Source organism: Engystomops pustulosus, chromosome 3, assembly GCF_040894005.1.
Source record: "Engystomops pustulosus chromosome 3, aEngPut4.maternal, whole genome shotgun sequence".
Classification (NCBI taxonomy): Eukaryota; Metazoa; Chordata; class Amphibia; order Anura; family Leptodactylidae; genus Engystomops; species Engystomops pustulosus.
Window position 1 is genome coordinate 155,081,805 of NC_092413.1, and position 12,289 is coordinate 155,094,093.

The following is a 12,289-nucleotide window of genomic DNA, read 5'->3' on the forward strand; positions in this document are numbered from 1 at the left end:
CTCCAATACTTATGTGTGGTTTCCTTTAGGAAACATAATGTAACAAATCCAAAGCGGTCTTGTAGCTTCCCCTACATGTATCCAAAGTAGCAAATCTATAAACACACCTAAAAAAAACATTTTAACTCTTTAACCTCCAGGCACTCAATGTGTAGCTAGGTCATCAGTAGTCACAGATGCAGTTCTACATACTATTACGTACACTAGCAACATTTTTGGCAAATGGCTTTCACATGGCTCCATTCCACATATCTGAATAATATTTATTTTAGGATATGTTGTATATAGTTTAACATGAAATGCCCACATTTCTCAAATCATCAGTGTATTTTGTATTCTCCTGTCTCAATTAACTTGTTGTTTGTACATTCGTTGAAATGCTGTGCAGTAACAGGATAAAGTACAGATCTCTGATGGACATACTAGAACAGCTTTGGACATAACAGATAATAACCTATTGGTTGCGCTTGTTGTATAAAACACATTTATAAGGGTAGGGCTCCTCATCCTGAAACATCGAGACTTGGTCACCGTTTCAGAAGTCTATTCACCTAAAGAAAAACTATTTTCTGGAAAAACGAATACTTTTGATTACTTTATGGATCAGTAAAATACAATCTCCACACAAAAGAATATACAGGATTGTTTCCAGCAAGTGCTGTATGGCTGCTAACACGCATCCATTAGAATATCCAAACATCTTTCCTGTTTGAATAGAATGAAAATGGAGGCTTTATTCCGTGCCTCTATGCTGCCTCCTTTACTAATGGGCCACAATAGAAGAACAGTTTCAAAACCTTAAACCAAGGCACCCACATGCAAAAAGCCAAACATGGATCTATCAAATGACAAACAAGTGGCATGTTATTGGCTGTGAGTGTAAACCAACACTTGCACTCTTCTGCCAGCCTGGAAAACAGACGAGCTGTAAATCATTAATCAGAGCTGGCGTATTAATTAAGGGCCCTCACAACATTACATGGGCAACAGAAAAGCATTCTCCTGCCCTTTAGTCCATAGGTCCACAGATCAGTGCTCGTGTAGTGGCGTGGCAATAAATAGACCTTCAGCAAGCGTTGCAACTGGCATTTCCACTATAGTACATGGTTATTACTCTGCAGCTGATCAGGAGGGGCTGGAAAAGAAAAAAATTATTATATTTATAATTATTTGTTTTTTTTTTATTATTTAAATCAGGTAATGTATAAAGCATATAGTGTTAACAGTATCAATATACAGTGGTAAAGAAAACTGTACAGTATAATTTCTCAACAGCATAATCTTTCCCCATAATTTTTTTTGTACAATATTGCCCCATTCAGTATTGATGAGACTTCTTAGATTCTTAGCTTGTACAACTCCCACCATGACACCAAAGGACGAGAATACAACCTCCTCAGGTTCAAACTGTACTCGCAAATTATGTCATAGTTGTAGGTACTGGTAGAACATAGATTTGGGCATCCCGAATTCCTCCTCCAAATGGGTACTTAAAATATAAGCTAGTAATAAGTTACTTAAAATTTTGCTCCCCTTTGCAGAAAAATGCTGTGGACATGCACTGTAATGAAGAATTAAAATGCTACTGGCCCTTTAATCAGTCATTGATTTTCTCTGCATGGAGCAGACACAGGACAAGCAATGGCTGTCCACATAACATGTGCTGCACCTGCCTGGGCAGGTCATGCGATCACCACAATGTTAGGCTGTAGTTGGTTGGTTGCAGTGCATTTACTATGGTCAGTGTGGTGAGAAGTCATCTCAGTGCGGCAATGTGCAGTGATGGTAGTTACACACATCATTACTATGGTAACAGAGCAAGAATCTCTGTTACATCATCACTGGGAGTAGAGCATAAGAGGTAAGAGGAGTTATTGAGAACTACAGGATCATGGGACTTGTATTTTCCAGTGGCCACCGTCTTGGTGATAACTCTGATTTTATGCTTCAAAAATGTTATGGCCTCTCTGAACTATGCAAACTATTTATGCAGAGACAAGACAGTCTTATGCTGCACCATATTAATTAAAGTGTCTAAAGCTGCATGATAAATCTAGGGTAGTTTACGATTGTTTTGTGCACCTATTGGAGGACTTCGTTTATGCCAAAAACACAGGCCCAAAATTCTGGCAGAATGACTTTTACCTGCAAATCCACTGCCCCCATTTTTCTAATTACGAAAGAATTGGCCGTATACAGATTGATAAATTTGCCCCATTAAGTTGAGCAAATTTGATGCCCGCCATTACTTAGTTGTGCAAAATTCCATCAGAAAGACATATAGTAATATGAACATTTCTCAGCCACAAGCATCAATTATCAAATTTGCTCAAGATCAGAAAAGAATAATGATGGGAAGAGGCACAGAAAATAAATGTCCCCTAGTATCATGCAGTTATTTACATTTTTTAAATACAAAAGTCAAAACTGGATTTAAAAAATAAAAATAAAAAATCTGTCATGAGTTTTGAACTTCCAAAAATACAGACTGTGTTGGATAACATCCTGGGAAACAATTTAATCACATGGATCTCCAGAGCTATTATCCAACATTGAGTGAAGTTTTGTACAGTCAAAACTAATGACAGATGCCCTTTAACCGGTTAAGGACCGGGCCCTTTCCTGTTTTTTCATGTCCATTTTTCACTCCCCACCTTAAAAAATCTATAACTTTTTTATTTTTACACGTAAAGAGTTGTGTGACGGCTTGTTTTTTGCGTAACAAATAGCACTTCATAGTGATGGTATTAAATATCCCATGCCATGTACTCGGAAGCAGGAAAAAAATTCCAAATGCAGTGAAAATGGTGAAAAAACACATTTGCGCCATTTTCTTGTGGGCTTGGATATCACGTTTTTCACTGAGCGCCCCAATGACATGTCTACTTTATTCTTTCGGTTGGTACGATTACGGGGATAACAAATTTGTATAGGTATTATAATGTTTTCATACATTTACAAAAATTAAAACCTCCTGTACAAAAATTTTTTTTTTGATTTTGCCAAATTCTGGCGCTAATAACTTTTTTATACTTTGTTGTACGGAGCTGTGGGTTGTGTCATTTTTTGCAAAATTTGATAATATTTTCAATGATATCATTTTTAGGACTGTACGACCTTTTAATCACTTTTTATAGATTTTTTTTTTTTATATTTTTCAAAATGGCAAAAAAGTGCCATTTTTTACTTTGAGCGCTATTTTCCGTTATGGGGTTAAACGCATTGAAAAACCGCTAATATATTTTGATAGATCGGGCATTTTCGGACGCGTCGATACCTACTGCGTTTATGATTTTTACTGTTTATTTATATTTATGTCAGTTCTAGGGAAAGGGGGGTGATTTGAAATTTTAGGTTTTTTTATTATAATTTTTTTTTAAAACTTTTTTTTATTTTTACTATATTTCAGACTCCCTAGGGTACTTTAACCCTAGGTCAGTGATGGCTAACCTATGGCACTGGTGCCAGAGGTGGCACTCAGAGCCCTTTTTGTGGGCACTCAGGCCATCACCAGAGATGACTGCAGGTATCTTCCTGCAGTCCCAGACAGCCCAGGACTTACTGTGCCCAGAGGTATTTTAAAGTGACAGCGCTACCTGGGACTATTTTCTGCTTTATTGGTGTCCTCAGGTGCTGGTATCAATAAAAGCTGTGACAGAGAAGGGAGTATAAATCACAAATTAAATTTCTGTGTTGGCACTTTGCGATAAATAAGCAGGTCTTTGTTGTAGTTTGGGCACTCGGCCTCTAAAAGGTTCGCCATCACTGCCCTAGGTTATCTGATCGATCCCATCATATACTGCCATACTACAGTATGGCAGTATATGGGGATTTTCCTCCTCATTCATTACAATGTGCTATCAGCACATTGTAATGAAGCGGTTAAAACGAAATAGCCTCGGGTCTTCGGAAGACCCGAGGCTACCATGGAGACGGTTCGCCGCTCCCCGATGATGTCATGGGGAGCAGCGATCCCAGGCAAGATGGTGGCGCCCATGCGCCGCTATCTTTTTGAGGCTGCCGGCAGCTTTGCTGTGATAACACCGATCGCGGGTGTTACCGGTAAGTCTTTGCTGCAATATGCTATGGAGAGGGCTCAGCCCGTGAGCCCTTTACACGGCGGGCCGTCGCAAACTAGTTAAAGAAACTTTATAACATGCTTTACTCACAGTAATAAATTTTGTATTTTTAACCCAAAACCAGTTTTGAATTCCCTATACCGATGGTAATGGTGAGCAGAACATTGCCATTACCTTATACTGACTGGTATCAAAGCCCATCAGTGGACAATCCAGCCCACCTTCAATAGGCAGAATCAGGATTCCATCAGCAAAATAGTTTTCAGGGTAACTAGTTTGTACATTAGAATTACCATCTGTGTCTGTTATATCTTGCATTTCTTCATCTTCTTCATCCTCGTCATCCTCCCCTGCCAGCTCTTTTGCTATTAACTGCCTGGCCAGTTTGATATTCATGCCCTCATTATAATGGTGCTTCCGTCTCATTTCAAACTCCTTCTTCTTTTCTAAAAGAGAAACAGAATAGTAAATCGAGCGGTCCCAAATAGTTTAGTTTGAATGTACAGACAAACATCCAATCAAAGAGGAAGATACCCAACACATGTAGGGTTTAGCGACAAAACTATCACTTCTTAATCTTTGTTGCTGCTGTAAATATTAAAACCAGAAACAGTTTAAGAAAGAAGCAAATTGAAAGTGATCTGGAATGATGCAGCATTGAAATGGCTCTCAAGGAATAATATCTTATTGACATGAGCAGTAAAGTTAATGAAGCATTCTGCTGCCACCCAGCAGGTATTATGCAGGTGTCTTATTCTAATATAGGGAATGAGTACACAATATTTGCTTGGCAAGATAACATTGTTGTTTAGGCAACCGTTTAGGATAGTGTGCCTATGGAATCCTATGCACCAGTATCAGGATCACTCGTGTAAAGACACTAGAAGCAATATCTCAGTAATACCCCTCTCCTCCGGCGTCAGCTCCTCCTCCTCTTCTTCACTGCTTTCTTCTTGAGCTAAGAATTTAGGATCTTGTCCTTCTGCTGCTTCCAACCTACAAAAAGACTATTTATTAACATACTTCCAAATGTAAAATCATAAAAATTGTAAGATCATAAAAAGAAAATGTGTCACACGAACAATCATTCACTATCTGTATAATTTACAACAAGAAATGTTGCACTTAGCATCTCCAAGTTATTCTAAAAGGTTACATTTATACTGTAAATAAGGTCAACAATAGTAGCTGTGTGTGTGTGTGTGTGTCAGTATTACATGAATAATAGGTGGTATTCCCAACTCCACTACGTTTTATTTTAACTCACTTGCAATCATGTGACACAATATGGATAGGATGACTGATAACAATGACCATCACTAATGGTGCTGTATTCACAAATTAATCTGTCTAGAGAGTGTAACAAGTAGAGTTTGAGCATCCAACCCCCAGGACATTACATATGTACTTGATGGTGGAAACACAAGCAGTAACAGTCTATGGCCAGGATACTATATACAGTATATACTCAAGTATAAGCAGCTTTTTTCAGCACAAAAAATGTGCTGAAAAGCCTCACCTCGGCTTATACACAAGTCTATTTAAAAAAAAAAATAAATAAACTTACATACTTACCTTGCGACGTCCCCGATGCTCTTCTTTGTTTTCTCTGCTGTAACAGCGGGCAGAAAAGTGTCCATGCGCTCTGCCCACTGGCGCACACTATAATGCGGCAGTGTTGCCGCAGATGATGTCATACTGTGCATGGACAAGTCTCTGCCCGCTGTTACAGCAAAGTGAAGAAAGAAAAGGAGCTGCAGGGACGGGAGCATCGGGAGCACCGCAAGGCGAGTATGCATGTTTATCTTATTTTTTATACAATGGGCTGCATGGGCCAAGTGATAACTAGGGCGGCGGGCTGCATGGGCCAAGTGATAACTAGGGCGGCGGGCTGCATGGGCCAAGTGATAACTAGGAGGTTTGCTGCATTGGGGCATTTCATGTATTGAAGGAGGTTGTGACCAATGCATTTCCCACCCTAGGCTTATTCTCGAGTCAAAAAGTTTTCCCAGTTATGTGGCAAAATAAGAGACCTGGGCTTATTCTCAGGACAACTTATGCTCGATTATTACAGTAATTTTGAAGAGATTGAACATCAAGCCAGTAATTCTTACTTTTGAGCCAAGACATCGGCTGTTAAAGCCTCATTGCATTCAGAATCACTCATGGCTCCTTCATCATCGTCATCATCTCCAACCATTCTGTAAAAAAAAAAAAAATATAAAAAATGGTTACATGTGCAATGCATTCACTCGTCAGTGTATGATAACACATGTGGACCTACTGGTTATAGTAAAACCCTTATGGGTCATGTAAAAATCATTGAAAAACATTTGAGGTTTTTTTTTTCCTTTTTAAAACATAACATTTATTTAGTACACTTAAAACCTTTCTTGTTTCGCATCCCTCATATGAGGGATAGTAACAGTTGAATAAATGGTCTGCCAGTGAAGTATGGGAAATAGTCAAATATATGTAATAATATAGTAGAGAGATCCTTGTCTCTCGCTTCCCACCACCTTCTCCTTCCCACCATCTGGATAGGCGGTACTAAGGGGGGGGGGGGGGGGGGGGTTTCACAATACTTTAAATAGCGTGATGGCGCCATGCAATAGTGCACACACCATAGTATTGCAGGACTAGCCACTGCGTCCTCCTGCCGTATAGTTAGTCCCACTGCCTTACTGATTCTTAAACCCCATTACTGCCACATTAGTTTTAATACTAGTGGACTAGAAGAGCCTATAAGGTAAACCATATTGTCGCCCAGAGGAATGGTACATAAAACGCATAGAGACTTCAGTTTTATAGCTAGGGTGAATTAGCCTAAGGAAAGCGTGGTACCGCCCTTGTCAGGGCGGCAGTCAAAACGTGGTCACTAGGGTACATTACAAGATAATGGATAGAGAAATGCATCATTCATCATTGAATGATACTGGTGATACCCCATCCTTTATCTCTCTACTATAATATTACGTATATCTGACTGTTTCCCATACTCCGTTGCTTTGCTACATGCAGGGGATGATTTGAGGAACGTGATTCAGGTCTGGCAGTCCGTTTAATCAACTGTTACGGACACGGTCATATGAGGGATGCAGAATAAAAAAATGGTTTTAAGTGTACTAAATAATGTTTTATTACTAATGTCCTGCTGAATTGTGCAAAAATATTTGATGATCAGTTGGTGGCTAGTTTGACACTGCATTACTGATAAGCATTTAGAGTGCCCCTAGGTGCTTACTGCTCTTTTTTTCTTTTTAAAGGGAACCCGTCACCACATTTTTAACAAACACAGCTAGTGAGTTGCAGGTTCCTATAGAGCCCTAGTAACTAACTGACACCCTTCTTTAAGCTAAAATTGTTCTCCTCAGATTCCCATATATTCAACTTTATAATATAAATAAAATTCTACCTGATATCAATATCTATAGCTGCATGCAGCAGTAAAGTCATGTGACCAGAGGGACATCATCTCAGGTCCTTTATCCTCCTAAACACTACCAAACTGTACACCAAGCATATATCTCATGAAATTACAGCATAACATATCTCGTTAAATACACAAAAACCATGTGTCACATAGCATACAAACAAATCTTTATTAATTACACTAATTGTACAAACAAAAATTAACAACATCCATGAGGAAGCCGCGTTTTGCAGCGATAAGCGTGGGGCGCATCAAGCCCCGATTCCCCACATTGTCCAGGATTGATGGTAATACTATTTTTACATAGCAGGTTAATTTCCTCACCCCCCCCCCCCACCCCCCGTTTTGGGGATTATTACCAGCGTTTGCTCTGTGGGCACATGAAGCGTTTTGTTTATACAGGATTTACAGATACTATTGGTTTAAGTACCGGTGTTTTCCTGGTTTAATATACATTGTTATGCTTATCTATACATCTCTTCATTTTCCCACCTACCTGCTTTATCTTTCATGCATGGTTTATTTCCACAGGACAGTGCCTGGGTCAGGGCTCTATAGGAGGACGCTTTTGTGGCATTATCAGGTGCCATAGTGCTTCCTGTGTTTCACCCGTGGGATGCAGTTGGGCCGTATTCCCTTATTAATTGTTTTACATTTTTGTTTGTCCGGTTAGTGTATTTTTGTATGTATGGTCTATTAACAATGATTTGTTTCTATGCAACATGACACATGGTTTTTGTGTATTTTTCATGAACTTGTTTTGATGTGTGTAGCTAATAATTAGCATTCATGATTATGTACTCTTTGGTAAGCATGACACATCTCATGAAATCACAGCAGCCTGCAAGGAGAGGAGTAGAAGTCCATGCAGGCTGCTGTTATCCTTTGTGTGGTCAGATAGGTGCATGGGGTACACTTTGCTAATGCCAGAGGCTAAAGGACCTGTGATGACGTCACCCTGGTCACATGACATTAGGCCAAGTGAATGTTCAGAAATGAAACCTACACAACCTCTGCAAAACTGAATATTATACAACTGCTACAAAAACTTTTTCTGAGGGCTTTTAAGGTCTACTGAAAACAGATTACTTGCTAAACTGCTAATCCTCACCCACTACTGTATTTCATAAACCTCACAGAAAACAGTGAAATAAGATTACCAAACGGTAAAGGACACTAGAAGGTCCCACTGAGCTACTGCCTAGCTACAAGGAGTTTATAAATGGCAATCTAAGTCAAGGCATAGTTTGATATGTCTTTTATTCCAATTTTCTATAGGTTTATTTTTGAAACATGAGAACAAGTATCATATGATATAAAATAAGGGAACATTTTTAGGCTTAATCCAATATAGAACAGATGTTCCATATGAGCAGCATAGAAAAAGAGTACAACTGCAATCTACTGGAAACCCCTAGTCATTGTCTATAATAGGCTGTGACCTCCATAACCTAGAAGTAGCTCATAACACAACTCAGGTGTGTTCTCCAGAAATTCCTGATCAAATACATTAACAGACCTTTAACCACACAAATCATTACCCAAGTCCTTTTTCATTTCTTTACCTGTGGTATGGTGTGCTCGGTTCATCTATTTTCATAAGGCCATAGTCCTTATCAGAAGGATGATATGTAGCAAGAATATTCATCTCATCCCATTTCTGTGACTTCTTACTACAAAAGAAGAAAGTACATTACAGCAATGTCACAACTTTCAAGCTAGTATTTTGTAACAAAAACAAACTTGGATAAAAAGCCATATTTATGGCACCAATAAATTCTTGGATTAAAGAGGACCTGTCACCCATAAATTGGTCACTAGGAGCGGCTTACTTAAGTAAGCAGCTACTAGTGCTTAAACAAACGTCGCAGTGTTAGAATGATAGCGTTACTGGAAATGTCCGGTAACGCTATCTAACACTGCGGTGGAGTACAATGAAAACGCCGGACCGCTTTCCAAACGGGGTTGGGGCGGGATTAGGAGCGGTGACTGCCAGTCACCGCCAGCCTTTGGAGCGAGCGGGGTGGTCCGGGGAAGAGGCAGCGCCTCAGACCACCCCCTCATGAATACTTTGCGAGCGGTCCGACGTTTACATTGTACCCCGCCGCAGTGTTTGATAGCTTTACCGGAGGTTTCCGGCAACGCTATCACTCCAACACTGCGACCTTTGTTTTTAGCGTCTAGCAGCTGCTTACTTTAGTGCCCAATTTATGGGTGAGAGGTCCTCTTTAAAGGATTTCTGGGATGAAATAAGAATGATGTCATATTAAATGAATATCATAACATGTTTTCTTAGTCATGACAAAGACTTGTTATCAATTATTTATGACCCTCTATATCATTACTAGGAAAGCTTTCTGTTTAAAGAGGTTACTTCCAGCATGGTACTTCCAGTCAATCACTACCAGGCTCTTCGCTGTGGTAATTGCACTGGCAAAGCTCATGCGCCCACATAATCATGACACGACTGCATGTGATGGTACCTCTTTAAAAAGAACAGTACTTTCAGCACTAAAGTTCACGTGGTAACTCAATCCATATCAGACTCTACATCCTTAAGTAATGGTGTAGTTAGGCCATGACAAATTAAAACCAGCATGGGAGAGGAAGGTACGGGGGCGTGCATAGTTAGCAGCCGGGAGCCATACTTTTTTTCTAGGTGATTCCCGGTGTGTCAAGCTTACAGGAGGCAAGCACCGGGATCAAGAAGAAGAAGAGCATAGGCGATTATATGTAGGAGATTTTTTTTAACTTTTTTAAAATTGTAGATTTCCTTTAAAGGGAACCTGTCACCACCACATTTTCTCTTACATCCCCATAAATCAACTTTTTTGTTAGGTTACCTGGCATAAGGCATCTACTCCTCCCCATGCATTGTGCCTCCTAAATATTCAGCACTTCATGTTGTGTGACCAGGGTAATGTCATCTAAGGTCCTATATGCTTTACATTTGCAAAACAGAGAATGGAGAATCCCACTAATGACAGCACTAAGGGGAATTTAAATTCCACCCACAATTTTGTTAAAAATCATAAATTTATGAGAAGTGGCTTTTAAAATCTCCATTGTTTACAAATGTGTTTTGGGCGTGTGATGCGATGCTCCAGTACACACAGTATGGTGGGGACTGTGTCCTGTGCCCAGCTGTCACATACTAACTACTGGAAGTAAATCGTGCAGTTGCCTCAATGACAGCAAGCAGTGATCTTGAAGACTGGTAAAAGCATATTGGGTATGTTGTAAGTTTTTAGAAGAGATGTAATGACTTAGTAACTCCTCACAAGCCAGTGACCCGATAATGGGATAGATGTAATGGGGCCGCACAGATATGTCAGCTACACTACAGTACAGCACCTGTCTCCCCCCGCAGTCCCCACCTCTGGTCGTCATCCCTGTCCAGGCTCAGCTCCTCCTTGCTGACCACTCGTATGCCGGTGGCGGCCGGGGCCTTGTTCTTCAGAATGCCTTTTATGGGTCTCTGTGTCTGCGCCTCCATTCTCTATGCCGAAGCCGAGTCCCGGTGAGTGACACGCCCGCCAGCACCGGCCGCGTCCCACCCTGCCACCTACGTCATCAGCAGCGGCGGCTGTGGTGACGTCACTTCCGATGTGACAGTGACGTGCTGTGAACCTTCACACGACCTTCCGCGTTGTTTAGTTTCCATGGAAACCGTACACGGTTCCCAGACTGCAACGCGTGAGAGTCGCGTCTTTCTAATAGTTTATTGTCAGAAGCTCAGTCTAAAAACTACACGAGGGAGAGTTGTGCGGTTTCTTCATCGCTCTCCTCCTTTCCCCTAATAAAAAGCCAAATTCTCAAGTTTTTAAAACTGACAGGAAAACTAACCCAAAGCAACGCCAACCAATCACTGTGAAGCTTTTATTTCTCTAGAGCAGTATATGGAATAAAAGCTTTGGATGTCCTGTCTGTAAAATCCCACTACCTGTGACATGAATGGGTAGTCCACCACTCAGTACTAGAATTGGTAGTCCATACTTCCCAACTTTTGATAGAGAGAAAGGGACAGAAGAAAGGGGTTTGGTACATAGCCATATGCCACGCCAGTTGCCCCACCACCAATTATAGTATACCATCAACCATGGTTCCCTATATAGTAAAATGCCCCCTTATTGTGGCCAATATAGACCAATAAAACACCCCCTCTTCATTGTATCCCTCCTGTCTGTGGCCCCACACAAAGTGCCCTAGCTTTCTGTACTCATACCCCCTCCCCTTCATACTGTGTCCTCTGTCCTCCATCCCATTCATATTGTGGCCTCTGTCCTCCCCCCTTTTATATTGTGGCCTCCTGTCCTCCATCCCCCTCATATTGTGGCCTCTGTCCTCCTTCTTTTTTATATGGTGGGTCCTCTCCTCCTTCTGTAACTCTATTAAAGGAAAACTACCACTTGAAGTGGCAGGTTTCAGATGGAAATACCGGGCACCAGCTCAGGGTGAGCTGGTGCCGGAGCTTATTTTTGTCAGTGTTTTAAACCGCGGTATCGCGGTTTAAAACACTTTTTAAACTTTATAGCCGGCGCAGGGAGGTACGCGCTCGGCGCTTACCATGCGCGCGACTGTGCGCGCGGCTACATAGGAAGTGAAGGAGAGCCGCGCGCATGGTAAGCGCCGAGCGCGTACCTCCCTGCGCCCGCTATAAAGTTTAAAAAGTGAGATCACGCTGTATTCCGTGTGCTGCCAGGGACAAGCGGCTGCAGACACATGATGCCGGGAGCGCACAGCCACTGCTCAGCGCGCCCTCACCAGAATGCAAAGG

At 41.1% G+C, this 12,289-nt stretch overlaps 1 protein-coding gene across 1 annotated transcript; it reads right to left on the bottom strand.

Annotated features, from left to right (window-relative positions):
* Positions 1–242: 242 nt before the first annotated feature.
* Positions 243–11,143, bottom strand: PPP1R2 (protein phosphatase 1 regulatory inhibitor subunit 2). The gene is made up of 6 exons (XM_072142653.1): positions 10,890–11,143; positions 9,078–9,185; positions 6,194–6,280; positions 4,984–5,075; positions 4,373–4,525; positions 243–1,135 (listed from the first exon to the last, which is right to left on the bottom strand). The coding sequence occupies exons 1-6, from the start codon at positions 11,006–11,008 to the stop codon at positions 1,095–1,097; spliced, it is 600 nt and encodes a 199-aa protein (XP_071998754.1). The 5' UTR covers positions 11,009–11,143; the 3' UTR covers positions 243–1,094.
* Positions 11,144–12,289: the final 1,146 nt, after the last annotated feature.

Excerpts from the sequence above, each read along its gene's own strand:
- PPP1R2 (XM_072142653.1), bottom strand. The coding sequence starts at position 11,008 with ATGGAGGCGCAGACACAGAGACCCATAAAAGGCATTCTGAAGAACAAG. Across the intron at positions 9,186-10,889 it reads GACAGGGATGACGACCAGAG|TAAGAAGTCACAGAAATGGG; the intron begins GTGGGGACTGCG and ends CTTCTTTTGTAG. Across the intron at positions 1,136-4,372 it reads AGATATAACAGACACAGATG|CCCCTCCTGATCAGCTGCAG; the intron begins GTAATTCTAATG and ends TTTCTTTTCCAG.